Source organism: Trachinotus anak, unplaced genomic scaffold (assembly GCF_046630095.1).
Source record: "Trachinotus anak isolate AG129_WGS33_773 ecotype Australia unplaced genomic scaffold, CSIRO_AGI_Tana_v1 ptg000003l, whole genome shotgun sequence".
Lineage (NCBI taxonomy): Eukaryota > Metazoa > Chordata > Actinopteri > Carangiformes > Carangidae > Trachinotus > Trachinotus anak.
In genome coordinates this window covers 2,658,351-2,685,037 of record NW_027273854.1, presented here as the reverse complement: position 1 = coordinate 2,685,037, position 26,687 = coordinate 2,658,351, and the positions used below count along the sequence as shown (strand labels likewise).

Sequence of the window (26,687 nt, the reverse complement as noted above, 5' to 3'; positions counted from 1 at the left end):
TAGCTTCACTCTCCAAACTCTCACTTTCATGCCACTCGCCATTCATTATTCCCTCCCCCTGCAGCCAGCAGCTCTGCAGCCTGTTTAATCACTGATCCCATGTCATTTGGGGCTAATTGCAGCTGTAATGAGTATGAATGGTTTTGCGAAACAACAGCTAATGTACCATTACTTCTACAGTTGTGTGTCTGCCTGCATTATTCAGCTGTATCTGCCGGATACACACAGGACGGAGAACTAACTTCAGTAAGAAGAAAAGGTGTCAGACATTATTAATGATCTGTCTGTTAATTAACAGATATGACTCAGTATAATCATCCAGCAGCTGGACTTATGCTGAATTCCCTTAAAGCTCCACACAGTCTAAAGGTAGATGTCCATGTGTTTGTGATTATAAAGCAGGTCTAGGTTCTATATCAATACTGTAAAAGTATCAAAGCCTCAGTCCACAGAGAAATGCACACAGCCTGTATTCAGAAACTGAGCCTTAAAACCAGCCGTCAGGACTTCTGGAAGTTTGTGATGTCACAAAGCAGTCACTGCCCTCAGCCGTGCCCCAAGCCCCACCCACCTGGACCCACCATCCAACCTTGCAGGATTTGGTTTCTCTGAGTGTTTGCCTGAAATCTGCTATATTTTCATTTGATTACTTAGAGAACAGTTAGCCAATCAGAAGAGAGGCACAGATCCTCTCTTCTGATTGGCTGACTGACCTGTTGTTACGAGAGCTGCAGAGAGAAGCCTGAGAGAGGAGATGTAAAACTACACTGAGATGGTTTTTGGTTCTTAAAATAACAAATATATCTTCTGATGAATATAAACAGAAGTTAAAATATGGAGCTTTAATGAAGAATGAAATTGTTTCAGGTCGACCTCATGTTGACCAATCAGGGTCCTGCCTGTGACGACTGGAGTCTTCTTATTATCCAGTTAACACACTCTCAATTTAAATGCATTAACTTTTACTTTTAACTTCATGAAGCGGAGCAAATACTGCAGACGCTCTCGAGTGAATTAAAAACGTATCTGTAAAAAGAGAGAGAGGTGCAGAAATGAGGAGTTTACACAAAGCTTAGCTGGATGTAAAACTTTGTGCAAACTAAAGCCTCTTGCTTCAGCAACTTCTCATTACTGCTGTTAAAACAGTATCGAGCTGAGCTGCTTACGAGTCTCCACGCCAGTCGTGCCAGATTGTAGTGATGTAATGAGGCGAGTAAGCTGCACTTAAGTGATCATTACAGCAAGACTGTGTCTCCAGCTTCACCTTTAACTGCCTTTTATAACCTTTTGTGTCTCTGTCTTGATACAGATGTGACAGCAGCTGGATGAATGATGACAACAACAACAACAACAACAAAAAACATCTGCAGATATAAAATAAATCCACAAAGAAAGGTCAGAAAGTTGAGAGTCAGGACCTGGACAGAGAGAATCCGAGTCCTCAGCTGCTCTGAGTCCAGTTGTTTCATCATATAATTTAAAGGATTTTCACAGCAGGCTGTTTGTAGAGCAGGAGGACGGGGACGGTGTCCTCAGTGTCCTCACACTGAGGACATTGAGGAGTCGACGCAGTAAAGTTGTGCGACACTGACCAGGACACTGCTGTCTGCACTGAGACAGACACAGGGACTGAAATCAGCTCCGTCTGAGCACTGAGACCAGCCAGGGTTAGAGGAGGATTATTAACAGTGTTTCTAATGGTGCTGCTGATTAATGACAGAGAGCAGGTTATCTTTAATTATTTTAATTATCTTTTAATTATCTGTAGCTTTTCTCACAACAGGAAACTGGATAAAATGTTTCAAGCACAGCAAAGACCTGGTGGACGGAGCTGCTGCTGTGAAATACGTACATGTCATATTTGTCTTTAACAAAACCAGCTTTGCAAAACTGACCTCGCTGAGAAAACAGACTAATAAATAATTACTGTCTAGTGTTGCACATTTTTCAGACAAGCAGAAACGCTTCCTCTTATCGGGCATCAGCAGGAATAATTAACAAGAGCTTAATATTTAACTGCAGGAACATGTGAAGCTCCAAAGTCAGTCATTTAATATGTGGATGAATTTGTTTAACGTGCAACAGGTAACAGTGACCTCCGACCTTTGTTTCATCTTCTCTGTTCAGGAAAACGTCAGGCTCCTGTTGTTTTCTGTCACATCACAACGCACCTCCATCTCTGGCAACAGACCAGAACTGAGCCAGAACTGAGCCAGAACTGAACCAGAACTGAGCCAGAACTGAACCAGAACCGAACCAGAACTGAACCAGAACTGAGCCAGAACTGAGCCAGAACTGAGCCAGAACTGAACCAGAACCGAACCAGAACCGAACCAGAACTGAGCCAGAACTGAACCAGAACCGAACCAGAACCGAACCAGAACTGAGCCAGAACTGAGCCAGAACTGAACCAGAACCGAACCAGAACCGAACCAGAACTGAGCCAGAACTGAGCCAGACACAACAGAGTCACAGGGGAATTACAGGTGGCAAACAATGGCTGCTGTGGCAACACTTTTGAGTCTCAGCTCTGTGTGAAGTTTGAAAACTAGACCAGGGATCAAACCCCAAACCTTTTAGACCATCCACGAGAAGAGTTTGAAAAGACTGAATTTAAATAATTTACCTGAGAAAGTCTCTTTCTGATCATTAAACAAGTGTTTTTGTGTAAACATGATCATAAAAACCATAAAGTGTGTTATCCAGGTAAATCTGCTGTCTGTGAACTGAGGAGGTGAATCTCACCAACCAATGAACTACCTCTGTAAACTGAGTTAATCACACTCTGGAATAAAAACAAATAGGGTTTTATCTTGCACTCTAATAATGTGACTAGAGTGAAGGGTAAAATCATGTCTCGAGCTGCTGATGTAAACAACCTGCTTCACCTTTGACCTGCTGAAGTTGTGTTCACACAGTTCTCCTGTGAAATGAGGGATAATTGCCAACATTTCACATGCACTCACTTTCAGTTTGACCTTTGTTCACGACCTGTCGGATCGTCTCACAGCTGGTGTCTCCTGAGCTGTCCGACCTTCACCTCGGTCCCAGATCTGAGATTTTAATTTGGTGAGAAGCTGGTGAGCTGCATAACCAAGCTCAAAATAACCACAGACACTGTAAATTCAATATTCATTTATTATTTTGCTTATTTTGTTTTGTAGTTTATTACTTCTCATCATGATCATCGGTTTCTAACCTTTTTGGCTTTTGACCTATTAAAGGAAACAATGTGTCACCAGCAGCAAATTATTATATAAAAGTTATTCATAAAACATAAATGTAAATGAATTAAACTGTTACCAGCCTCAATAAAAAGGCTGCTGTTCTTCAGTCCTTTGATCACAGTCATAACCCTGGTCTCCTGTTTAAATTTTACAACCAAAAAGTCCAAGTATATAGAAGAGACACTGATACTAAGGCCTGTAGTCGGTCCTGTCGTGTGGAAAAGCCACAAGTCTGAACCAGTTCTGTGTCATCAGCTGTTGCAGTGATTTGAATGTTAAATGGTTTTTTTTTTTACAGATTTTTTACAAACTCAGTCTTCACACGACCTTGACAAACAGTCGACGCAGTTTGAAGAGTCCGGTACAGACCTGAAGTAGATCTACAGGCACCGAAGCGTCTCACAGGTGGGACAATGTACTTTACAATTAAATAAATAAAGACTGGTGTTATTTCATATTCTGGGTTATGATGTTTATGGATCAAAGATCCTGAGAGCTGATTGAAATTCATGACTGTTCTCACCAGACAGCATCATCTGTGGAAATTAAAGGTCCCATATTTTACAGTTTTCTGGTGTTGATCTCCGTCAGAAGTTTCACATGTCCGCTCTCAGGTTCCTCTCTGGAGCTGCAGCAAGAACAGGGTGGATCTGCTGTAGTTCGGTGAAACTCAACAGAAAAATGCAAATAAAATGCTGCAGGGATGACGTACTTTTGTAGGTTAACCTGGAGGTTAATGTCACACTGGTTCCCGCCACAAACAGCCAATAGGATTTCTCCATTGTGTTTTGCATAATTAGAGAAAATCAGCAACAGTTTCTGATCCTGACAGGTTTTGTTCAGCAGGATCATCTTCACTAATGACTCCACTTGATGAGGTTTGAAGCCTAAATACAACCAGCAGCAGTAAAAAGCTCATGTTAGGCTCTAAACCAACGACACCATGGTCACATGACTTCACCGTCACCACCACTAACCTTCAGCCTGTAGTCTGATTCAGCTCTGAGCTCTTCTACAGAAGCCTTTCCTCTGACAGAGTTAGTGACAGTTAGTAGAAACACAACCAGGCTGTGAAGGTGGACTGGTGACATTTAACGTCCCCGACAACCTCTGTCGTCTGGAGAAGCTCCAAGAATCAGGACTGAGGGATTTACTGACAGGTTTTATGTCAGAGAATCAAACCTGAAAATGTGTTGAGCTGCTGTTAAACACAGACCTGATTTCAGTCACTCAGGACGAGGAAACAGGAACTCATTCCTGTGGCTCTCTGCAGTGATGGACTGAACGGTCAAACTTGGACTAAACGCGCTGGTATTTCAGAAAAATACACTTAAGCCACTGGTCTCTAACGTTACCAACACTGTGCAGTGATCTATTGGCTCCTGACATCCAATGATTGTATCCAATGAATCTTGTAACTCGCTAGCTCAGTGATGGAATGGCCACTTGGTGCTGTGTTATTAATTAACTTTTCACTCATAAATAAAAAAATTAAGTTAAAACAAAAAAAGATGTCATGTTGGGACCAGGTGGGCCTTACTGGGGGCGTGGCTGAGGGCAGCGACTGCTTTGTTGTGACATCACAAAGTTCCAGAAGTCCTGACGGCTGGTTTTAAGGCTCAGTTTCTGAATACAGGCTGTGTGCATTTCTCTGTGGACTGAGGCTTTATTCTATTTGGGACCTTTGATAAATGTTAACGAATGGCTTGTATCTCATCGTGTCATCTCCTCCGCTCTCATCCTTTCAGGGAACATGAGCTGGTTCACAAAGGGATTTTTGTTCTATACACACAAACAATAACAGAGAGCAGGAGAGAAAAGCCGGAGTAGAGTAGGAATGAATAAACATATGACAGAGAGAGAGAGAGAGAGAGAGAGAGAGAGAGAGGGACTCACACTGTAAAATGTTAATTAACATAACTCTCAGCTCGGTGATGTATGTGACGTCAAAACCTCTCTTTATCCTGCAGAGCCAGACACACCAAACAGTAATAAATACACACTGAAGAAGGCTGTACTGTTTGTATCGCTCGAAGGCTGGAGCCAACCCCATCCAGAGCGAATTCAGTCTTAGACAAGCTGATCCGACAGGTAATTCAGGCTTATTTATACTGGTGTCAAACCAGACCCACTCCAGTTTCAATCAAAGTGACTTGGAGCTGCATTTCCAAATCATGCACCGAGCATTGTGCAGTTTTCTGTGCTTCATGGAAAAATTGTAAACACTGATGTAAGATGTGGCCCAGCTGCGTCAGTCGGGCTCAGTCTGAGAGGATCTGATCAGGTTGAACCAGTGAAAACATCTGCGCTCAAGATTCTTTTTTAAAGTATTTTTCCATCATTTTCTGCTGTTGTTGAAGAGTAGGCAGGAAATGCATAATGGCAGGTAACCAGGGACGATGCATTCACAGCCTGTGGGCCATCAGGGCGCCCCAGAGAGCAGGGTCTTTAAAGAAACCAATGACCTGCAGTACAACTCTGCAGGTTTCAGTCAATGAGCCACAACAGTGACACGTTTGGATCCAACAAAGCTCTTTACTGGTCTCTTTGCAGAAATATCACTGCACTGAATGTTTCCCTCACATCTCACAGTGACACAGACTCACTCAGAGCCTGAAGGTCTCAGATTCAGCTGACGCCCCTTTTTCATTCGACCTCATGGATCAAATTCTGAGTCAGTTCACAGTGTTTGTTTGTGACGCCGCTGCTTTTCCTGTTATTGTGTATTAGAAAACGTTTTTACTGTGACCGCTAAATCAATGCATCACTACATCATCATCATCATCATCATCATCATCATCATCATCATTATCATCACCACCATCATCACTCCTGAGCTGTTTCTGCAGGGCTGCTTCTTCCTCTGTGAGGCAGGAGTGTGGTAGAGATACAGCAGCTTGTAACACACACACACACACACACACACACACACACACAACTCTCTCACACATACACACACTTTCTCATACCCTTCTTCATCTCTGTCTGCCTCACTAAGCTGTTTATTTACTCTTGCACACTGCCAAAACACATCCAAACACACACACACAGAGAGAGAGAGAGAGAGAGAGAGAGAGAGAGTCTGCGATGCACTGTTCTCGCTCACCCATCAGATGTGTCCACTGACACTTGCAGCACCTGTCTAACAGTTTCTGCACTCCAGGTAGAGCGACCAATGTGTATTAATCCGCCACTGAAAATAGTCCCTAACACTATTTCCTGCTGTTTGTTGGATGAAAACCACAGCGAGCAGCTGTTTCAGGAAATTACTGAGTGTGTTTCATATATTTGTGAGGTCACAGAGTAACACGGTTGGTTTCAGTCTGTTTGTGGGATTTGTTGATAAGAAAAATAATAAATATTGAACATCCTTTAATAACACTGAGGGCAAAGTGATGTGTGGAGCTGTGACTAACAAATATTTTCACTGATGATAATGATTAATAATCTCATTATTATTGTCTTGATTAATCAATCATTCCTTTAGTCTGTAAAATAACCACTGTGGTTTCCCAGTGAAGGCAACACATGAAAACTGGTGTTTCTGTCAGATTAACTGTTCAGTTCATGAACATGTGGATCTCAGATCAGTGAATCTTCATATCTGAGAAGATGGAACCAAAGAATCTTTGATGAATAAGTAAACAGCTATTGAAACAGCTGCCAATTAAATTTCTGTCAATCAACTAGTCATTAATCTTTTCATCTTTGATGAGAAACCAGCAGTTTCCATGTCTGACAGTGTGACTGACATTTATCTCTCTGAGGGAGACGTTTGAGTCACAGGCTCAGATCGGTAAACACAGTGTTAGTGCACCTTAAACGCACCAGGTCGGCCTTTCTAGACCTGCTGGATATGTTTACAAGCCACAGCTCAACTCAACTAAACCCAGCAGCTCTGGTTAAACACAGACTGAGATGAATCTCCGGTCTCCGCACTGAGGTTTAAGGTTTATTTCCGTGCGTAAAAAGCCTTTGTTCCGTTTATTCATCTGGGAACTCAGGGAACTCAGCTCTGATCTAAAACCACAGAAACAAACATAAACTCCAGCTGAGAAAACAAGCAGCGGACACACAGGGTCCTGATCCTGAAAGACTCGCTTTTAATTTCTGGAACAACTCAGTGAAATGTTCTGTTTTCACCCACAAACTCAGCCCGAAGCCTGGCGTGAAATCTACGGTTCTGGCTTCCGGACGGATGTGCCCACCTGCCTCATGGATGTTCTCCTCGCAGGAGTACCAGATCCCGGTGTGGAAGCGGCGGAACAGGAAGCGGTCGTCCCCGGTCTCCCAGCTGTAGTGCACCTTGTTCTGGTCCGTTTCGTTCACGCCGTAGTCGATGCAGTTGTGGCGCCGCTGCTTGCTGCAGTTGGGCTTGGGGACGCGCTGGGTGCCCTCGCACCAGTACGTGGTGATGAAGGCGGTGGTGGAGAAGAACAGGGCCACCAGGTTCAGACCCACCGACAGCAGCGCACGGCATTTCCGCGTCGTCTTCATGATCTCAGAGCGAGCGGCCGCGTCCCCGCAGGCGGCAAGAAAGTTCATCCAAGAAGGAGAGAGACGGAGGAGGAGGAGGAGGAGGAGGAAGAGGAGGAGGAAGAGGAGGCAAGGCGCGGCAAAGACGCACAGAGGAATTACGCGCGTCTCTTTGCCTCTTTTCTCCTCTTTGTGTCAGTTCGTCCTCAGAGCGGAGAGAAGTGACAGGTGGTCCCGACTCCCCCAGGAGAGAGAGGCTCCTCCATCTGACTCCAACCAGCCTCAGAGAGGAACTGACGGAGAGCAGGAGGCTCACTGAGAGAGAGCATCTCCCTCTCTCCCTCTCTCTCTCCCTCCCTCCCTCTCTCTCTCTCTCTCCCTCTCTCTCTCTCTCTCTCTCTCCCTCCCCCCCTCTCTCTCTCTCTCCCTCTCTCTCTCCCTCTCTCTCTCTCTCTCCCTCTCTCTCTCTCTCTCTCTCCCTCCCTCTCTCTCTCTCTCTCTCCCTCTCTCTCTCTCTCTCTCCCTCTCTCCCTCCCCCCCTCTCTCTCCCTCCTTCTCTCTCTCTCTCCCTCTCTCTCTCCCTCCCTCTCTCTCTCTCTCTCTCTCTCTCTCTCTCCCTCCCTCTCTCTCTCTCTCTCCCTCTCTCTCTCCCTCTCTCTCTCTCCCTCCCTCTCTCTCTCTCTCTCTCTCTCTCTCTCTCTCCCTCTCTCTCTCTCTCTCTCCTGGTGCGTCATTATCTCGAAGACACCCAGAGAGCGATGATGTTATGAGATGTGTTATGGTTTTTATTTCTCAGTGACCTCCATCCACAGAAAAAAACACATGAATCAGATCAGTTTTTGCTGTGACCCCCTTTTGCCTTTAAACCAGCACCAGTTCTCCTCAGTTCTTCCGGTTCTTGTCAGGTGGGTTGTTCCTGCATCTTGGAGAACCGGCCACAGACCCCAGACTGACTCCAGGATGCTGAGACCAGGACTCTGTGGAGGACAGACCATCTGTTGCAGGACTCGTGGTTCTTCTGGTCTCTGGCTCTTTATGACTCTGACACAGAATGAACCTGGGACCTGATGGTGCTGATGATGGAGAAGAATCTGAACATCTGAACTGAAGGATACAGAATTGAATTCATACATTCTTGACATTAGAAATGGAAGCTGACAAAAAGTCTCACCACAAAGTCCATTTAGCAGCTGCTCCAGAGCTTTTGCTCATATCACATGATCTTCATCAGGAGATGGAGTTTACCCAGTTGTTCACATTTCCATTTTTTCTGAGCTTCTTGTTTAAGGCTATTTGTTTAGGATCATGATGTGATTGGAAGCTGCTGCTAAACTAAGAGGCTGTAGTGAGACTGATTTCCCCAACAATGAATTTTCTTTACCACGACATCGTCATCAGTTAAAGACAAAGACTGAGCTGTGATTTCAGCCGTAGTTACTGTAACATGTTCACTCACAGAGGAAGTTAGAAGCTCGCTCACATCAGCTGCCGTGCAGTCGGCATGGAGATGTGAGTCTGTGGAGGGAAAGACCGACCTCACGCTCGCAGGGTGACACTGGCGACTGTCTCCTACAGGAGGTAGTAAAGGTTTGTCCAAAAAGTCACTAGATATGTTGCTATGTTTAAAAAAAAGTTGCTGAAGGGTTTGAGAAGACCATTAATAAAACAACAGGGGCTTCAAGTTGGCAACAACCACTGAGAAACTACAACACTCAGCCGACCAATGGTGTGACCTTCTCACTCAGTCACGTGACATAAATCTGACCAGTCAGTCAGAATCTAAAATATTTCACCAAAACTCTTTAACAAATCAAAAACAAAACCAGTTTGATGGAGGTAAGAACAACAACACTTCAGCAGGAAGCTGTTAAAGTTTATGGTGTGAAATTTCAGCTGATATTGTTTTTGTAGATCATCTTTTAATTTGATCTTTGCTCTGTGTGTTAGGAAACATCATGCACACCTTTGTTTTCTTGGTGTAATACGGCTGCAGCCTGAACCGGACACTCGCTGCTTTCTGCTTTACGTCTTGTTTTCTGGCAGTTTAATGTTCTGTGTCAGTCTAAACCTGCAGGGACAACACTAAATTCTAAACTTTGTGCTCAAACACATCAATCACATTATGTGAAATTTCTAACAGACCTAGGGTGAGAGATGATTTTTTTTCTGCTGCTCTCAGGGAAACCCCTCTCCACCCCGACACCTGTGGTGATGGAGCACACCTCTGCTGTGTTTGTTTTTGCAGGTGCATCGTTCTTGATGAATATGTAGAAACCGGCCGGCCCCCTAATCGATCAGCCAGCGGAGAGCTCACGTCTGCAGGCATGAAAATCACCGGCGACAAGGCCGAGCCGCCCACCACACCCATCCATCACCTCTTATTTTACAGCTCCCACCTCCAGATCAATACTGTGTGTGTGTGTGTGTGTGTGTGTGTGTGTGTGTGTGTGTGTGTGTGTGTGTGTGTGTGTGTGTGTGTGTGTGCGCTGTATCCTGGCCTGGTCTGATTCAGAGTGACAAAGCACCTCAGGAGAGTCAATAAACAGCAGAAAACGTTGCGTTGATAAATGTGTGATAATGCTGTTGGATTTATCAGCAGTCAGACTCTGAGCAGGTCCAGTGGAATGACTCCAGTCCACTTTAGCTCATTGTGGAAGTAAACTAACACCAGCGTGAGTCCAGCTGCTCTCAGATCACACTTCATCCTCTGGATCAGGTTTCACAGGTGAATGTTGGTCTGAGCCACGTGGACTCAACCAACTCTCTCTCTGCTTTGTTCACTTAAACGTACAGGATGTGATTCTCTCTCAACCAAAACAACCAAAGACAGAGTTTTGGTAACATCGTAATCATACAGACTGTAAATAATAACAGACGTAGAATCACATGAAAATTGTATATAATTGTATGTTTCTATGAGTAAGGTCGATGAGGAGAGCAGCGCTCTGCATTAAACAAACTGTGGCACTGGTTTGTTTACATGTATAAAGCCGAGGTCACAGCTGACAGTGTTGCCGCTGACTGAGGGGCGGGACTTTACAGCAGTGGGCGGGGCTTGTTGATGTGAGCGTCTCCGTACTTTTGTCGGTCTCATTCTTGTGAACGTGAAATCTCAGTAACAAATTGAATGAACTTCAAATCTGGCACATTCATTAGGACTCAATGATGTACTGATTAGATTTTGGTGGTCAAGGTCAAAGGTCAGGGTCACAGTGACCTCACAAAACACGGTTTTGGCCACAACTCACAAATTCATACACTAATTACAACACAATGTAACTGAAATGTCTATGAGGATCAAATGAAGTGATGACATTTTATATCCAGCAGGTCAAAGGTCAATTTCACTGTGACATCATAATGTTATGCAAAACCCCCTCTGGCCATTATTGAATTCTGTAACTCAGGAAGTGGAGGTTGTGACCATATCTCCTGTAACTTGGCTGGTTGGCGACAACAAGGTGTTAAATCTAGTTTCTACTTGTGTTTATTGATCGGTTTGTGTTTACATATATGATGTGAATCAATCAGTACATGGACCGTGTCACTGTCTCACACTGTGGACGAGATAAAACAAAGCTGACGAAGCAGTCAAAGACTTTCAGGAGGTTTGTGTGAATCAGCATCTTTCTCTATATGAGACCATAAGTTACAAGTGTTTTTATCACTGTGGACGAACAATGAGTCAAACTTCCTGTAGGTTTGTGTCACGCTGGTTGTTCTATTGTTTGGTCCTCGGTCAGTGTCGTCGTCCACTTCCAACAGTTTCTGCTGCTTCAGGCCGTCAATTAGTTTTATCTCAGATTACTTTTTCAAAAACATTTTCCCACAAAGAATACATTTCTAAAAAATCATCCAAAACCAAAACTCATCCGGAGAAGCCACAAGCTGACACATTCATTTCCTGGAAAGAAATCCAGAAAGGACGCTGCTGGCGCCTGAACCAGAATCTGACCCCAATTTATTTCCTCACTCCTGATGAGGGACGCTGCCTTATTGAAAACATTGTGTGAACAGTTGCATTGAAATCAGATGATGTTAACACATTAATTTAACTTTCCACTGAACAGCAAATGGAGCATTTCATGTTTTGAACCAAACCAGTGTGAATAGAAAATATTTCAGTTCTTCTGTATGAATCGTCTCTTTTAAGCTCCTAAAATAGAGCTGTGAATCATTTTATCTGTGCGAATCCTCTTCCTGGCTTGGAAACACACACCTGCACACACACACACTCACACACACTCACACACAGCGGCACATATATTTTGCTGTATTGTTGGATAGATGCCCCTGACAAGATTTCCCATTGGATATATGGGACCATCTGTGGGTTTGCATCAGCTTTGTTTGCCGCCTGAATTAAATCCCGGCACCAGCCAGTAGATCACGACGTCCGAGGTAACACAGCTCACTGCACAGCAGCCTGTAACACGATGCACCCAAGGCAACTACAACAACACACCCCTGCTACACACACACACACACACACACACTCACAACTCCAAACTTCAAGTGTGTACTCAGGATTTTAAATTTTAGCGACATCAAACACAAAGTTTTGTGTTGGTTTAAGACTCTTCTCCTGTAAAGAACGAGCCCACAGGTCGTCTGTCAGCAGGTTACTATGACCCACAGTTAGGTTTTGTTGCTAGGCGACATCTAGCGGTCGTAGTAATGATGACAGGAGCAAAGGGAAAAGTGCGGTGACGTAGTTTATAGAGCGACAAAGTCCACGTCAGGAGGAGGTTGGGGTGGATGGATGAATATGACACAGGAGAGCGGTGTTCGATTCCCATGTGACAGGAGCAGTTTGTGTTGTTTCTGTTGTCGGTGACTGAAGCACATGGTCAGCAGTCACTCCCATGACTGACCGGTCATGAGTCAAGAAAACATCCCCCACACCATCACACCCCCACCAGCCTGGACCGTTGACACAAGTCAGGTTGGGTCCATGGTTTCAAGCCGTCGCTGCCAGATTCTGACTCAACCATCTGCTGCCTCTGAGATCACAGTTTGTCCTCACTCTGGTGTTTGATGTGAGCGCTGACTGAGGCTCCTGACCTGAATCTGCAGGACGTTTCAGTGTGAATAAGCAGGTGCACAGGTGTTCCTAATAAAGTGCTCAGTGAGTGTAAACGCTAATGTCTGTGTCCCAATTCAGGGGCCGCAACCTTCAGAGGCTGCTTTTAAACACCGACTGCATCACAGCGGCACAACTACTCTGTCCCATTTCAAAGGCTCCTTCAAATGCCTCCTTCTTTTTCTGAGCAACGAAGGCTCCGGTGAGTGGATCCTTTGAGGGACAACCTCTCCCAAGATTTATTGTGCGTCAGTACTGAAAATAATGTGGCAGCAAACGACGCCGACACAGAGTCTGAGGATTACACTTTGAAATGTAGGTCTTGGGTTTCAGCTCAGGAACTAACAGTACAAACTAAGCTCATGGTTTTAAGATCCTGGGTCTTGGGCCACAAGTTTTTGTGAAAAAGGGTACGTGTTGTCAAGGTCACAAGGCGACAGGAGCCGCACTTTGAAAATCCCTGAAAATCCTCTGTTGGCCAGAGCGTCTTCAATTCAGCCTTCACGTCCTATGGGACACATTATTTAAAGTCTTTTAATGTGAAGCAGCAGCAGAGGGAAATGCACATAATACAGCTGCTTTATAAACAGCAGTGCTGCAGTACATGCTGCATCTTTCCCTGTGAAACAATCCAAACTACAGTCAGTGGTTATTACAGAAAAACAGTCCGAAAACTGGACTTTATTTTCATCAGAATCTGGAGGATGGGAACTTAAAATGTAGCAGCAAATGTTGGAGAGGCTTGTTTTGAGCTGTCAGAGGCTCAGTCGGGTTTTTTTATGACCTGTAAAGACACCGGACTGAGAGGAAAGCCTGGACGTGTGTGTGTTAGAGAGCGAACGCCCTCCAGCTGCTCCTCAGTGTGAACTCTGGGCTGTACTGCTGATTCTGTTTGGACACACACTCATTAGAGGAGAAAATGACTCCACACACACACACACACACACACACACACACACACACACACACACACGCACACACACACACACGTTGGTCTAGCCTTGTTGACAGGATGCCTTCTCTTGTCCCTGACCCCAAACACTGAGGACGAGCTGCAGCTTGAACTTTAACTCAGCTCTGACTCCACTTTTATTTTCCCATCATCAGCTCCTGATCCGACTTTCAGACTCCGCCTCTTTTGGCTGCTGGTCTTTGTCTGTGTGTTTTGTGTTGCAGGTGCCCAGTAGGTGTGGCCTGGTTATTGGTTATTGGTTACTGGTTATTGGGACACCTGTGCCCAGTGTTCCCAGCACTCTCACCTGTGCCATGAGGGAGAGAGAAAGTGGAAACTCTGCTCCTGATCCTCCTGGGGCTCCACTCTCCTGGTTTTCTTTATTCCCTTTTACACCCAACACTTCTCATCGTGTTGTTTCACTCCTCCACGCCTGATTTGTTGACTACCACATCCCATAACATTTTTTTACATTTCATATTAGATTAAAATAACTTGATCATTTATGTTTTAATTCCTTGTGTCACCTCCCATTATTTGTCATGGTTTTTGAACAGGTCATGATAGTAAATGTGCAGGACCCTTCATACCTTCATATTCTACCTTCATCTTAATATCTAGTTGTTTTCTCCTTTATTTCCAGTAAAAATGTATTTTTTCCATTTAATGCCTCTTAGGACGTCGTTCTCTGTTCGGACTGTAAGAATCTCTGAGTTGTGGCATTGAGCTGCATAAATAAAACTTGACTTGAAACGTCGTCACTATGATGGTTTTCAACAGTAATTCTTCCTCACAGAAACAGCTGTGCAATTTTGCTTTAGGTCCATGTGTAAAAATTTGACATTTGACATAAGAGCAAACTGGAAATATTTCATTTTTTTTCTTGGATATTTTGCAGGATTTGTGAAAAATGGAAGCTGTCACAGATAATTCAGGACTGGGACTGATGTGCATTAAGTCTTGGGGCACAAATTCCTGGAGGGACTGAGGGACACACAACCACTGAAAACTGCTCCTCTGACTGTTCGTCTTTCCAAAACTCTTATTGTGAAAAAGTTGCGTACTGTTGTCAGACAGACGGGCGGACAGGAGGGCAGGCAGCAGGTGAGGGTTTGGACACAGGTGAAGTGGGCTCATGGGAAAGATGCAACCTGTCACACAGACGTCTTCACTGCAGATTAACACCAACAACAGGAAGTGATCAACATCTGGAGACGTCAGAGGTGACGAAAGGCTCTCACTGCTTCTGACTCTGAACCCAGGTGTCACATTGCTCCCTGTTACTTTGAGAGAAAACCCCACTGTGTCTCTCTCTCACACACACACACACACACACACACAGAGTCAGGGGAGGTTTTGTCTGCAGGGACACACACCGCGGGCCGTTACCCACAGGGCTGATGTTTAAACACCGGCAGCGGCTCGGAGCGACCTTGGCTGAAATTGACTCTGTTGTGAAGTGAAGTGGATGTTGTGTTTAATCAAAGTCAGTGGTTCAGTTCAGTGAGTCTGTGCGACAGAAACCAGGTTTCATGACCTGACACTGTGAGGCTGCAAACACTGAACACATTTCATTTAAATTTCTCATTTTCTGCTTCTTCCAATTAATTATATATTTATATATTATAGTATATACTCAGATAAACAGTGGCTTCAGAGTGTATTCAGACCTCGTCCCTTTTTCCACACTTTATTGTGTTATGGATTTAGTTTAAATGGATGAAATTGTCCATCACTGCACTCAGAAACACACAATGACAAAGTGAAAACGTGTTTTCAGAGATTTTACTGCAGGCTGAGGTTTAATAACTGTTGAGATGAGTTTCTGATTAGAGTTCACCTGTCGCTTCAACTGATCTCACATACTACACACCTGTGTGTGTGTGTGTGTGTGTGTGTGTGTGTGTGTGTGTGTGTGTGTGTGTGTATGGTCCCACAACAGTTCGTTGTGATTATTGTAACCATCACAACAAAGATCGTCCAATGTTAAGGAAGTACTTACTTTAACCCAAATCATCATCTTTTCCTAAACCTAACCAAGCCATGACCGATAATATAGTAACCATGGCGACCACCATAGGGGCAAGAGACACTCCTATGGGTCGTATCAGAGGGTTGATGGTTGGTTCAGGTTGGAGGAGTAGTTGCTCAGGTTGGAGGAGTAGTTGCTCAGGTTGGAGGACTGGTTGCAAAAACCATGAAGTCCAAGAAACTGCAGTGATAAAACTGTGGTGAAGCAAAAATCAGATAATATAATATCACAGTTTTGGAACCACCAGGAGGGTTGGCCGTCCAACTGAACTGAGTAAATGTTCAAGAAGGTCTTTGGTCAGGGAGATGATTGGAAGCTGTACCTGCTGCCAAAGGGGCTTCTACAAAGTACTGAAGGGCCTTAAGATTTCTATCAATAGAAGATTTCAGTCCCTGATTTTTCATAAATTTTCCAAAAATTACTAAAGATATGTTTTCTCTTCATCATTATGGGTTATGCCAACTTTATCCTTTTCAAAATTAAATGTACAACACAATAGAATGTAAAACAAAAAGTGAAGGGGTCTGAATACTTTTTGATCTAAGTCATCAGGAGCTGAATCATGAAATGTGAATGTAATTCCTGGAGACACTGAGCTGAGCCGACACTGTTAGAGGGCAGAGGACAGAACCCCCACAGATCATATTATTATAAAGGTGTTGAGATACAGTGGTTGTAGCATGTGTAGTTTCACAACAATAAATAAAACAGAATAAAATAAAACTCTCCATCCTCACACAGTTGTTATTATACACAGTCATTCAGAGCAAACACATTTACAGCCTTGTTATAATGTGATTCTCCCTGTCTCTGAATTATCTGAGGGAACAAGATAAACAGACTCTCGGCTGTGATTAGTGCTGCCGAGTCCCTCAGTGTGCGTTTACTTGAATTCAAACAGGTTTAATTACAGACACCACAACTGTCTGAAACTAGAAAATGAACCATATTCTTGGTAAATTCATGTCAGTGCACCACAAAGTCAGTGAAGCAGCAGAGGAAGTGTCTCTTTATCTCCTCAGAGGTTCCAGTCCTCACACTCAACGCAAACTTTTTCAGGTTAATAAATAACGATTAAAAGTCAGAGTAACAGGCTGCGTGTGATTTTATTTTATCTTCAGTTTATTAAATGTTTGAAACTGATCCAGGCTCAGGCTTCAACAGTCCCAGAACATCTTGCATGTCAGATAAAAAGCCACTTCCTTCCTCCAGACTGCCTGTTAAGCGAATAACTCGTGTTAATTAAATCCAGTCTCACACTGCGGCTCAACAGGAAGTGCTGATTATTTTGGGAACATTAGAGAAAAATATATGTTTACAGGTGTTGTCCTCATACCACAGCCTTGTTTCTTTCTTATTTCTATTATTCAATAAATGTATCAATAAAATTAAATTTGTCAAGCAACAGTGCCAAAGCTTTTCTTTCTTGTATATAATAATAAACTGAATATGAAAATAATTTAGTTTGACTATACTCACCTCTGGTGTTAGTGCTTTTATTTAAGATACTTTTTTCATTGTTAAAATGGTTGTAATTTTCCTGTTGTACATTTTGAATGCAGAAGGATCTAAATCCGTCTCTTACTGCTGTTGGTCACATTGTCGGGCACAGTGATGCCTCTCACTTACAGAACCTGCCACTGACACTCAAAAAAACAGAATAGCAGTTTCCTGTGAAAATAACTTGCGAATCAATTCCACGCTCAGCAGCTTCCTCCTGGTTGTGTTTTTCCAATTAAATGTGTGAATGGAGCAGGGAGGTTGGGGGAGGTTGGGGGGGTTAAGTTGTTTATTTTGGCCAGTAAATGACATTTATGCAAATTCCCTCGGGACTGACTGCTGACAGCGGTGGGTGGCGTGTCAGTGCAGACATTTTAACAATAACTTTGCACCTGTGGACCTCGGTGTGGTGGAGAGACAGCAGCAGCAGGGCTGAGGATCACATGATGAGCAGGTTTCAGGCTTCAGGTCAAGTTCAGTTCTGATTAAAACAAACCAGGACTGGTTTTAAGTGGGAGACACAGCAGCAGGAGCTCAAAGTTTCTAAACCAAAAATAATTTACAACATAACCCGTTAACCCGAATTATACCAGCTCATATTCAAACAATGTAACATGGAATCTTACAGCACACTGTATTGATCATTGATTATCAGCTGTTAAACATCACAGAGTAGCATCAATCTCACCAGTAAGGGTCACAGCTGTGACTCCATTAGGGCACATGGATGACCTGAGGTGAAAGGTCATCACAGAGCGAAAACAGAGTGGGTATTGGTTTATCAGGCAGCTGCAGAACGTCCTGGTTTTCATATTGGCGGCCATGTTTACAGATTGGAGCGGACACACTGGCTCTGTGAGACACATGACGTAGAGATTCAGTGGCTCAACTATTTTTCACGTGTGACATGTGGTTCCCAGGAAAACCATCGACATGTTCCTGGTATCAGGTGGACACCCCCCACCCCCCCGACCAGGATGACCCTGCGTCTCTGTGTCTGCTGGACGTGAAAACAACTTAATCATATGATGTCAGGTGTGTGACAGGTGTGTGTGTGTCAGTCAGCCAAACACATCAGTGAATGAATGCAGCTTTAAGGGTCGTGTTAACTGACAGAGACAGATGATGGCCCTGAATGTTTTTAAAGAGAATGAGATGTAAAAACGAGAAACAGAGCGATGGTGGTCGGACGCCCTGTTAATCCTCTCTGTGACCAGCCACTGAATTCCATAAGCTGCAGGGGAGCTGAGTGTGTGCATGGATATCAGTCCATCTGTCTGTCTGTGGGCCTGTCCACACACTATAACTGTATTCAGTGAGTGTGTGCATGTGTGTGTGTGTGTGTGTGTGTGTGTGTGCTTGCTGCCAACACCCCAGCTCATCCCCACTTTTTCCTGATTTCCCCTCGGTAAAGAACTGTGGCTGTGTGCTGACCTGCAGCTCATTATACCCTCGGCTGAGCCTCCTCTTCATGCCTCCCTCTCCTAATCTAATGGGACTCTCTGTCTGTCTATCTGTCTCTGGCAGCCATCCGTATCAGGGTTCCACCAAAATGACTTTCTGAAGGCCAATGTCAGTATTTTCATTATCTTAAGCCATTATCTTCGACAGGTTTATGCCAAAAGTTTCCCTCTAAATTACAAATCTGTTTCTCTGAGAATGTTTATTCTTGTCGAAGTGGGAAAAAATCTATATTTAACCTGTGTATTAATGTATGTATCAGTGTGCAAGGACATTTTAAATCTGGGTAGAGGAAGTCAAATGAACCAATGTGACACAAACAAATGTAAACTAATGATGCAGACTAAACGTTGGCTGCTGTGGGTCGATATAAAGCGGCCTCAGTCAGACCCTGTGGATGCTTTTAATGGGCTGCACACAACTTTTATTCTCACAGTGCAAAGGAACAGTCACATGTACTTATGGGCTCCAGTGGCTGCATGTTCATGCAAATGATCTGGCTGCAGCTACTGGTTATTCTCATGATCAGATGTTATACTCTGTTATGGGACGTCTGGCTTTTGAAACGTGTACATCAGAAGCCCCCGCCTGCTGAGGTTGGGGGTGCAAGCAAAGGGGTTAGATGGCAGCCATCACCAAAAAACTTTAAAGAATTATAAGTATTGTGTGTGTGTGTGTGTGTGTGTGTGTGTGTGTGTGTGTGTGTGTGTGTGTGTATTCAAAGCCTGATTTATCTTATTCCTCTGAGCCACAGAGCTCCATCTTTCAAAGACTATTAAAAACACATCAGTGAGCCACACTGTCACTCGCTGACATGTTCCTTCATCACCATGAACACACACACACACTGCAGGTTATTCTGACTCAGTCCCACACACACCATCCTGCTGCCACAAATACTCACTACAGCACTAAATGTGGATTAATCCGCCACTGAAAATAGTCCCCAACAAAAGCACTATTTCCTCCTGTTTGTTTGATAGATTGAAAAAAAAAAAAGAGCAGCTGTTTCAATCAACACAAGACGCTGCAAATGCAACACTCACATTAACGTATGGTAAACATGAAAGAAAGCAATGGCATTTATGCATGGAGCAACATTAGCATTCATCTGCTGTCTCTGCATCCACCTGATTAAAAACAGGTCCTGACTAACAAGATAAAGGCTCCAGTGTGTTCACCAGCTGTAGCTGCTGACTGCGTCTGTCTGCTGTTTGGTGCTGAACCAACCAGTCCTCCGACCTGACAGACCCACAGCAGTGTCTCCGGGCCTCTATAACGGCAGGCGTAACAGACCTTGGTTGTCATGGTTACAATAATAAACACACAGACTGTACCGAGAGCAGTGTACCTACCTTCGTCACCGTGGTTACTATAATAACAGCCGTGTCTTGGTTGGGTTTTGGAAAAGATGGTGATTTGGGTTAAAATCAGTTCTTCCTCAACATTAGATGATCTTTGTTGTCATGGTTACAATAATAACAATGGACAGTCATGAATAATAGAAACAACATAAACTGCTCCTGTCACATGGGAATCGAACACCGCTCTCCTGTGTCATATTCATCCATCCACCCCAACCTCCTCCTGACGTGGACTCTGTCGCTCTATAAACTACGTCACCGCACTTTTCCCTTTGCTCCTGTCGTCATCACTACGACCACTAGATGTCACCTAGCAACAGAACCTAACTGTGGGTCATAGTGACCTGCTGACAGACGACCTGTGGGCTCGTTCTTTACAGGACGGTCTCTGCTGAGCAGGAAGTGGACAGTTCAGGTTAGGGTTAGAGCAGGAGACTGACATGACTGCACCTCAGTCCTTTTCTGCTTCAGAGGACGATGTTCGGCGTTTGACAGCTTCACCTGCCTCATAATAAGATGCCTGTGCAGTGATGTAAGTGCTGCGGCATCAGTGTAACTTCAGCAATCACTGCAGCCGCGCAGACTAACCTTCAGAGAGCAGAGTGGCACAACAGGCCGGGGCTTGTACTTCAAATCAGCGAAGTCATAATTTAATTTCACACATGCTGCTGCTTTCACGGGATACAGATGAGCTGTTTCTCAGGTGCAATGGGACTTGAGCGGCTCCAACACCTGCTGCTCCGTCTCGTCTCATCCATTCAGCTCCAGAAGAGGAGAACTGGTGCTTCAGCAGGGAGGATCTCTGAAGGACCAGTGTCAGCTGTGAGCTGGAAACAGTGACTCCACGCTCCTCCATCCTTCTACATAACAGCAGCGGATGACACTTAAGTCAAACTATCGGATGTTTAATTGCAGGTATTTGCAGTAAAAATCTGACAGTGTAATGTGCTCTTCATTTAACATCATCTTTCTTTTCTGTCTCTTCTTTTAGCCTTTTACTCTCATGTTTCTTCTCTATCACGTATTAACTGAACTGAAAAATGTAGAAAAGATGAAGAAACTATGGAGAGAGTGGGTGTTTACACCAGTGTTATAATAACTGTTGCATTTAAAGTATTTCTGCACTCTGCAAATCTTACAGGTCACATTAAGGCAAGTTTTATGTTCATGGTTGAATCTTGTTCAAATGTTGTTGCTTTTTCACGGGGTTCCTACTCTCATCTACTTTCCAGGACGTCTTCAGTGATGACAGGAATCACAATATACACCAATATTAAATTAACTGCTGCCTTTACTTGCCTAAATATGCCAAACAAACCCAACAGCAGCCTTTTCAAAATCCTGAACATAACTGAAATTATTTTCCAGGACATTTTACTTTCTCTCTCATTTTCCATGTGTTTTCCATGGCGGGAAAACTGGTCAGCTGTTTTCCAGGTTTTCCAGGATAGTTCACATCAAACAGAGAATGCAGATTCGTGCTGGTTGGATTTGTGCAGAGCATAAAAACACTGAACTGTTGCCCTGTAAGTGAAGGTGACGGCATGCAGGCTTTTAAACAGGCCGCAGTGAGATGAGGAGGCCAAGGTCGGCTGACACAGAGTAGCAGGACGTTGTAGTGATGCAGTTCGACTCGTGGATGCTGCAGAAATACAGCGTCTCAACACAGAATGCACAGCACAAGGTGATAACATGCAGAGAGCATAATTAAACCTTTCACAATGCCAGCATGTCACCAGTGCTGTGTATTCTTCTCTTCCACTTACCTTACTTTACCTTCCTCTCTTTGAAAATGGGTTAACAGTCTGGTCGGTGTGTTTCTGAAGGAAGTGGAGCAGGCAGTGACTGGGTGGAGGTTCGCTTTGTTTCAGGCTGGACAGTGATTATCCACCTGGAGAGAAAATAGGACACAGCTCCGTTTTTCAGCTGCAAGCAGCAAAACAAGTCTTCTGGTTTCAAATGTGAGTCAGTGACAGCTGATACTTTGACTTGTCACCATGTGTTTCCTTGTTTAGATCATCACAGCTTCTGTTTTCAGAGTTTTTTTTAAATGTGTTTCGATGACTGACACTTGTTGTCATCTGAAGGTTGTATGAAAGAATCTGATACTGATGGAAGGAAGCATTTCATGTAGGCCAACGTTTCTTTTTTTTTTTTTCAAAACTAAATAGACCAAATACAGAGGAGAAGAAAAATGACAAGCGAGATGAATGACAGGATGGATCATCAGTCAGCAGCATGGATGGATGGATGGAGGCACCAGAGTGCAGAGCATGAAAGCTACATGAGTGTGGAAAAAAAATAGATAACTGCAGATAAAAAGAGCTTCAGCTACAGTTATAACAGCATTTACACAACAGACTCAGAGTGAAGCTGCAACCTGCACAGTTTGAAACACACTGTATTTGATGTGGTTGTCCCAGAGTAAAACCGCCTCCTGTCCCGTGATCCTCCACAGTGACGACGACATGCAGCTGCCATAGAAACTAGTTAAGGTGCTGAAGTTAACATCTGTGAGGAAACAAGTCTTTTTTCTCACATTACGAGGAGCAAACATCAGATCGAGCTCAGACCCCAGCACTGAAACTATTGCTCTCTGAAAGAATTTCATTACTTCAGATGAAGGGATGTGTTCCAGCTGTTTCATTTTGTGAGGCTGGTGCTGCATTCGAGGTACCACCTAGTTTTGTTTTGTTCCTTGTTTTCTCTTGTCTTTTGTGCTGGAGCTCAGTGACATAGCTGCAGATAATATCTTTTTAAGGGTCAAGTTCTGAGGACAGAGATCTGTAGCTTTGTGTGTGTACGTGTGTGTGTGTTTGATAAAGAGAGAAAGAGTCTGTGGCTCCGACAGCGAGGTTGACGTTGTAAATCTGCAGTCTCCACTCGGTGCACACACAGTCGGCCGTTACAGTTAGAGGCAGACGAGATGGATGGTCACAGCTCTGGAGAGAGGGAGAGAGGGAAAGTGACAGACGAGGGACGGACAGCAGGAACTAGAAGACGGATAGATCGCCCTCCTGTGCTGCCTCTTTACAAACACTGCTTCATACTGCACTGCTCCATATTACTGAGACTGGTGTTTAAAGGTGGTGAGATGAACTGGTTTTGGTTAATTCAGACCAAACTTTGTCTCTTACAGCCCCTCACACCCATAATCCACCCACACAGGAGCTCAGGACAGTGTGGGTGTGTATAAACTGACACTTACAGCTGTTTGCATCTGTTTGACTCTGTTATTATTCACATCAGTGCACCATGAAGCTGCAGACTGACCAACAACTGCTGAACTTCAACAACAAGCTGCAGGAGCTAACAGCGCTAGCAGGCTAACAACAGCAGAGGTGTCAATTATGCAGCGTTTTATAAAACATTTGACTGCTATTATCCTCTGTTACTGTCACCACAGACAAGCAGCATCTCTCCGTCTCTGCAGCTTATATATGCCACTGTGCAATTATAAGGCAACATTACAGAGGTCAGCCCCCCCCCACCCCCCCATCTCTGAAACCACCTGGACCTGGAGAGTGGAGGAGGCAGGTCCGCTGAGCCTGTCTCTGTCTGCTCCACACAGAAATGAAGTGGAGGTGAAATCCAGTCTGACTGCACCATGAACATGAACATGACCAGAGCTCTGACCAGCCACAGTGACTGGAAGCACCTGTGCAGGTAAAGGGACAGCTTCACTTTATTAACTGCTGATTGAAGTTGAAGCAATTGATGGCATCATTAAAATAACATCAGCCATAAACTAAAGAGCAAAGATGAAAAACACTCAGATCAATACGCTGGTGAATTAGGTCAATTAAGGAGTATTTGCTCATGAGAATTAAGTTTTATAGGATTTAATAGAATATCAATTTTAGTATTAATGGTATTAATTAATACTATTAATAATAGTATATATATTATAATGTGTTATAACAGTATTTATATTTAAAGTTGTGAGTTCAGCATCAAACTTAATTCCTTTACTCACCAACAGTCTCCAGAGGTGGAAACAAACACCAGTGTTCACACTTGTCTCTATCGGGTTTTTACTTCTTCTGAAGTTAGCGTGCTAACCAGCTGGCTCCGGCTCCGGCCCTATTTTAAAGACAACGTTGCTGAAGCTGTTGTGAAGCGATGATCACCACCAACTGCTCCCAACAAGAACCACGTTCAGTGGCAGAGAAAAGCTGCAAATAGCTGATTTAACAGTAGAGGAAATAGATGTAAATTGTTTCAAGCAGAAATTAAAAAATAAAGATAGGGTGAACGAGCCTGGAAACACTGACCACGGCTGTGTACAGGTTATCTGCTGACTTTATTATTGTAATATCAAATTTTTCTTTTTGTTTCAAAATTAAAACATTTTTCTTCAGATATTTCAACTTAATTCTCAAAATCTCCTTTTTTCTGGCCCCAACACTCACATGTGGTGTATGTGGGTAAAAACGTGTGGTACAGGAGTTAAACCTAAACGCAAGTCTCACCTGGAAGTTGCTGAGAGTCGGTGCAGCACGCATGAGAAACCTCAGCGGAGAGAGTCTCAGCTCTAATCCTTTCAGCTTCGATTGAAATTCACAGGGGCCATTATCGCCCGGGGGCCTCGTCCAATTCAGAATCCAGTTGCTCCACTGGGGACCCCGGCGTGAAACAGGGTCATCGTTCTTTTCTGAGGGCCCTTCTGTCATGTGTCAGGATTAGTCAGGTGTTAAGATGGACCTTGTTATTGAAAAGCTCGCCTGTCTGGCTCACCGCTCTCTCTCGTGCCGTGTGACTGCCTCTCCAGGAGAGGGAAATTTCCAATTTCTGTGATATTTTACTTTGTAATGAAAGTGTCAGGTGGATGTGAAAAGGAGGAGATGCACCATAAATCCCTTCCCCGGGAGAAGAGGGTGGAGCGTACACACACGTGTGCCGGTCCGACTGCTCGCTGAGTTGATGTTTTATTCACAGCAGTCGTTCTGTCTGTCTGCGCTCACCTCTCTGGGTTTGACGAGGACGCTCCTGTAACTGGCAGGTAAAGGAAGAGAGAGGCCATTATACTTTTCTCCCTTTGGTTTTTCTTTTCTACCTTCAGCTGAAACTGTTCATTAAATGACTCCACAGCCTCTGGAATAAGATTTCAACAGAGGGAAAGGCTCAGGGATTTCATATTAAGCTTTACTCGTATCAAAAGTTAAAATTAAGTGTGGATTTTCTTTCTTTGCCTTGTAGGGGAAACTGAATGTGTAACACTAGACACTCATAGTTGAATTGCAGCAAGTAATTAAAGTGTGGGTAAAAGTGACAGCATGGGGACACCCACCCACCAACACACCTAAAGCTCATTAACTAATTAACTGTACAAAAGCTAAAAGGTTAGAATAACAATTTGATATTTTATGAGCTGGAGTAGGGCTGAGTACGTCTTCAAGTCAGGATCAGGATCATTTCAGACTTTTACCTCCGGTTTTTTAGCCATGCACTCTTCAAATGCAGCAATGTGATTGTGTCTAAGTGATTAAACAAATTGGTGGTGTAACCTTTGGTCCTTATCCATGTTGTATTCACCAATGTCTGGTAGACGTGATGGATAAGACCCAATCAGGTGGCGAGGCACGTCATCATTTCCATCCAGACTACAGCGGGTCCAGCAGCGTTTCCAAAAGTCTCTGTTTTGGACGCCAGGTGTAATCGTAGATAAAATGATGCTTTTAAGAACTGAAACGTGTTAATGTGGACGTAGCCTGAGGCTCAGTGTTTGCGTTCATGTCATTCATATCACCAGCTTCACTTTGAGTGAGCGCTGACTATCATTAGTTGGACGACGCGGAGGCACAAGACTGAACACAAAAAGAGTCTGCAGCTAAGAGTGAGCTGCTCCACCGTTGCCATCTTGGCAGTGCCTGACTCCGCCCCTAACCCCTGGCTAATCCAAATATGGGCAAAGAGGTGGGGCATCTCCACCTCTTTTCTGTTATCATTTGATCATTTGCTTGATTTTCAAAATATAGTAATCGAAAAAAACTAATTCAGATTTATTTTATTTTATGTTTTTGTGAGGAGCGGTTCCGGATTTTATGTTTCAGCCCTCTACAGAAAATAAATGGGTCCAGTCCTCAGGTCCATGAGCAGCAACAAGCAGCTAAATCTGCTCTGCTCTGTAATGACACTGTCTGAGCCGTCCCGGCATACTTCAGCCGAGCAGACGGCCGATTGGTCAATTTCAATTACAGCCTTCCTTGTTTATCAGCCTTCAGAGAGCTGGAGCTCTCCTGCTGATTGGACGGGACGTGGCTTCATTAGCTGATGGGAAACGCAATCAGTCCTCACTGTCTACCTGTCCTTATCTGCAGTCCTTCTGTCTGCATGGGACACGTCGGCGTGAAACCAGGCTGGACGCAGAGGAATATGAACAGAAATGAAGAGACAAGTGTGAGAGAAAAGTGAGAAAAGAGCAACGTGTGTTTGCATGAAGGATCAATAGCTAATCCTGAGCTTAATCTGGTGTCTCTGGTTTACAGCCTATCTGTCCTCCCCCCTGCTGCTTCCTTATGAAGGGAACAACATCGTTTGTGTGTCTGACAAAAGGCTCCAGTGATTTAGGAGCTAATGCCTCCACCACAGC

General features: G+C 44.1%; 1 protein-coding gene across 1 annotated transcript in view; it reads right to left on the bottom strand.

The window, feature by feature from the left end:
* gsg1l (gsg1-like) overlaps nucleotides 1–8,185 on the bottom strand; it is a 28,554-nt gene extending 20,369 nt beyond the window's left edge. Inside the window, exon 1 of the mRNA XM_071465790.1 lies at nucleotides 7,436–8,185. Within this exon, the coding sequence (XP_071321891.1) occupies nucleotides 7,436–7,772 (337 nt within the window). The 5' untranslated portion in view covers nucleotides 7,773–8,185. The remainder of the gene's footprint in view (nucleotides 1–7,435) is intronic.
* Between the last annotated feature and the right edge of the window lie 18,502 nt (nucleotides 8,186–26,687).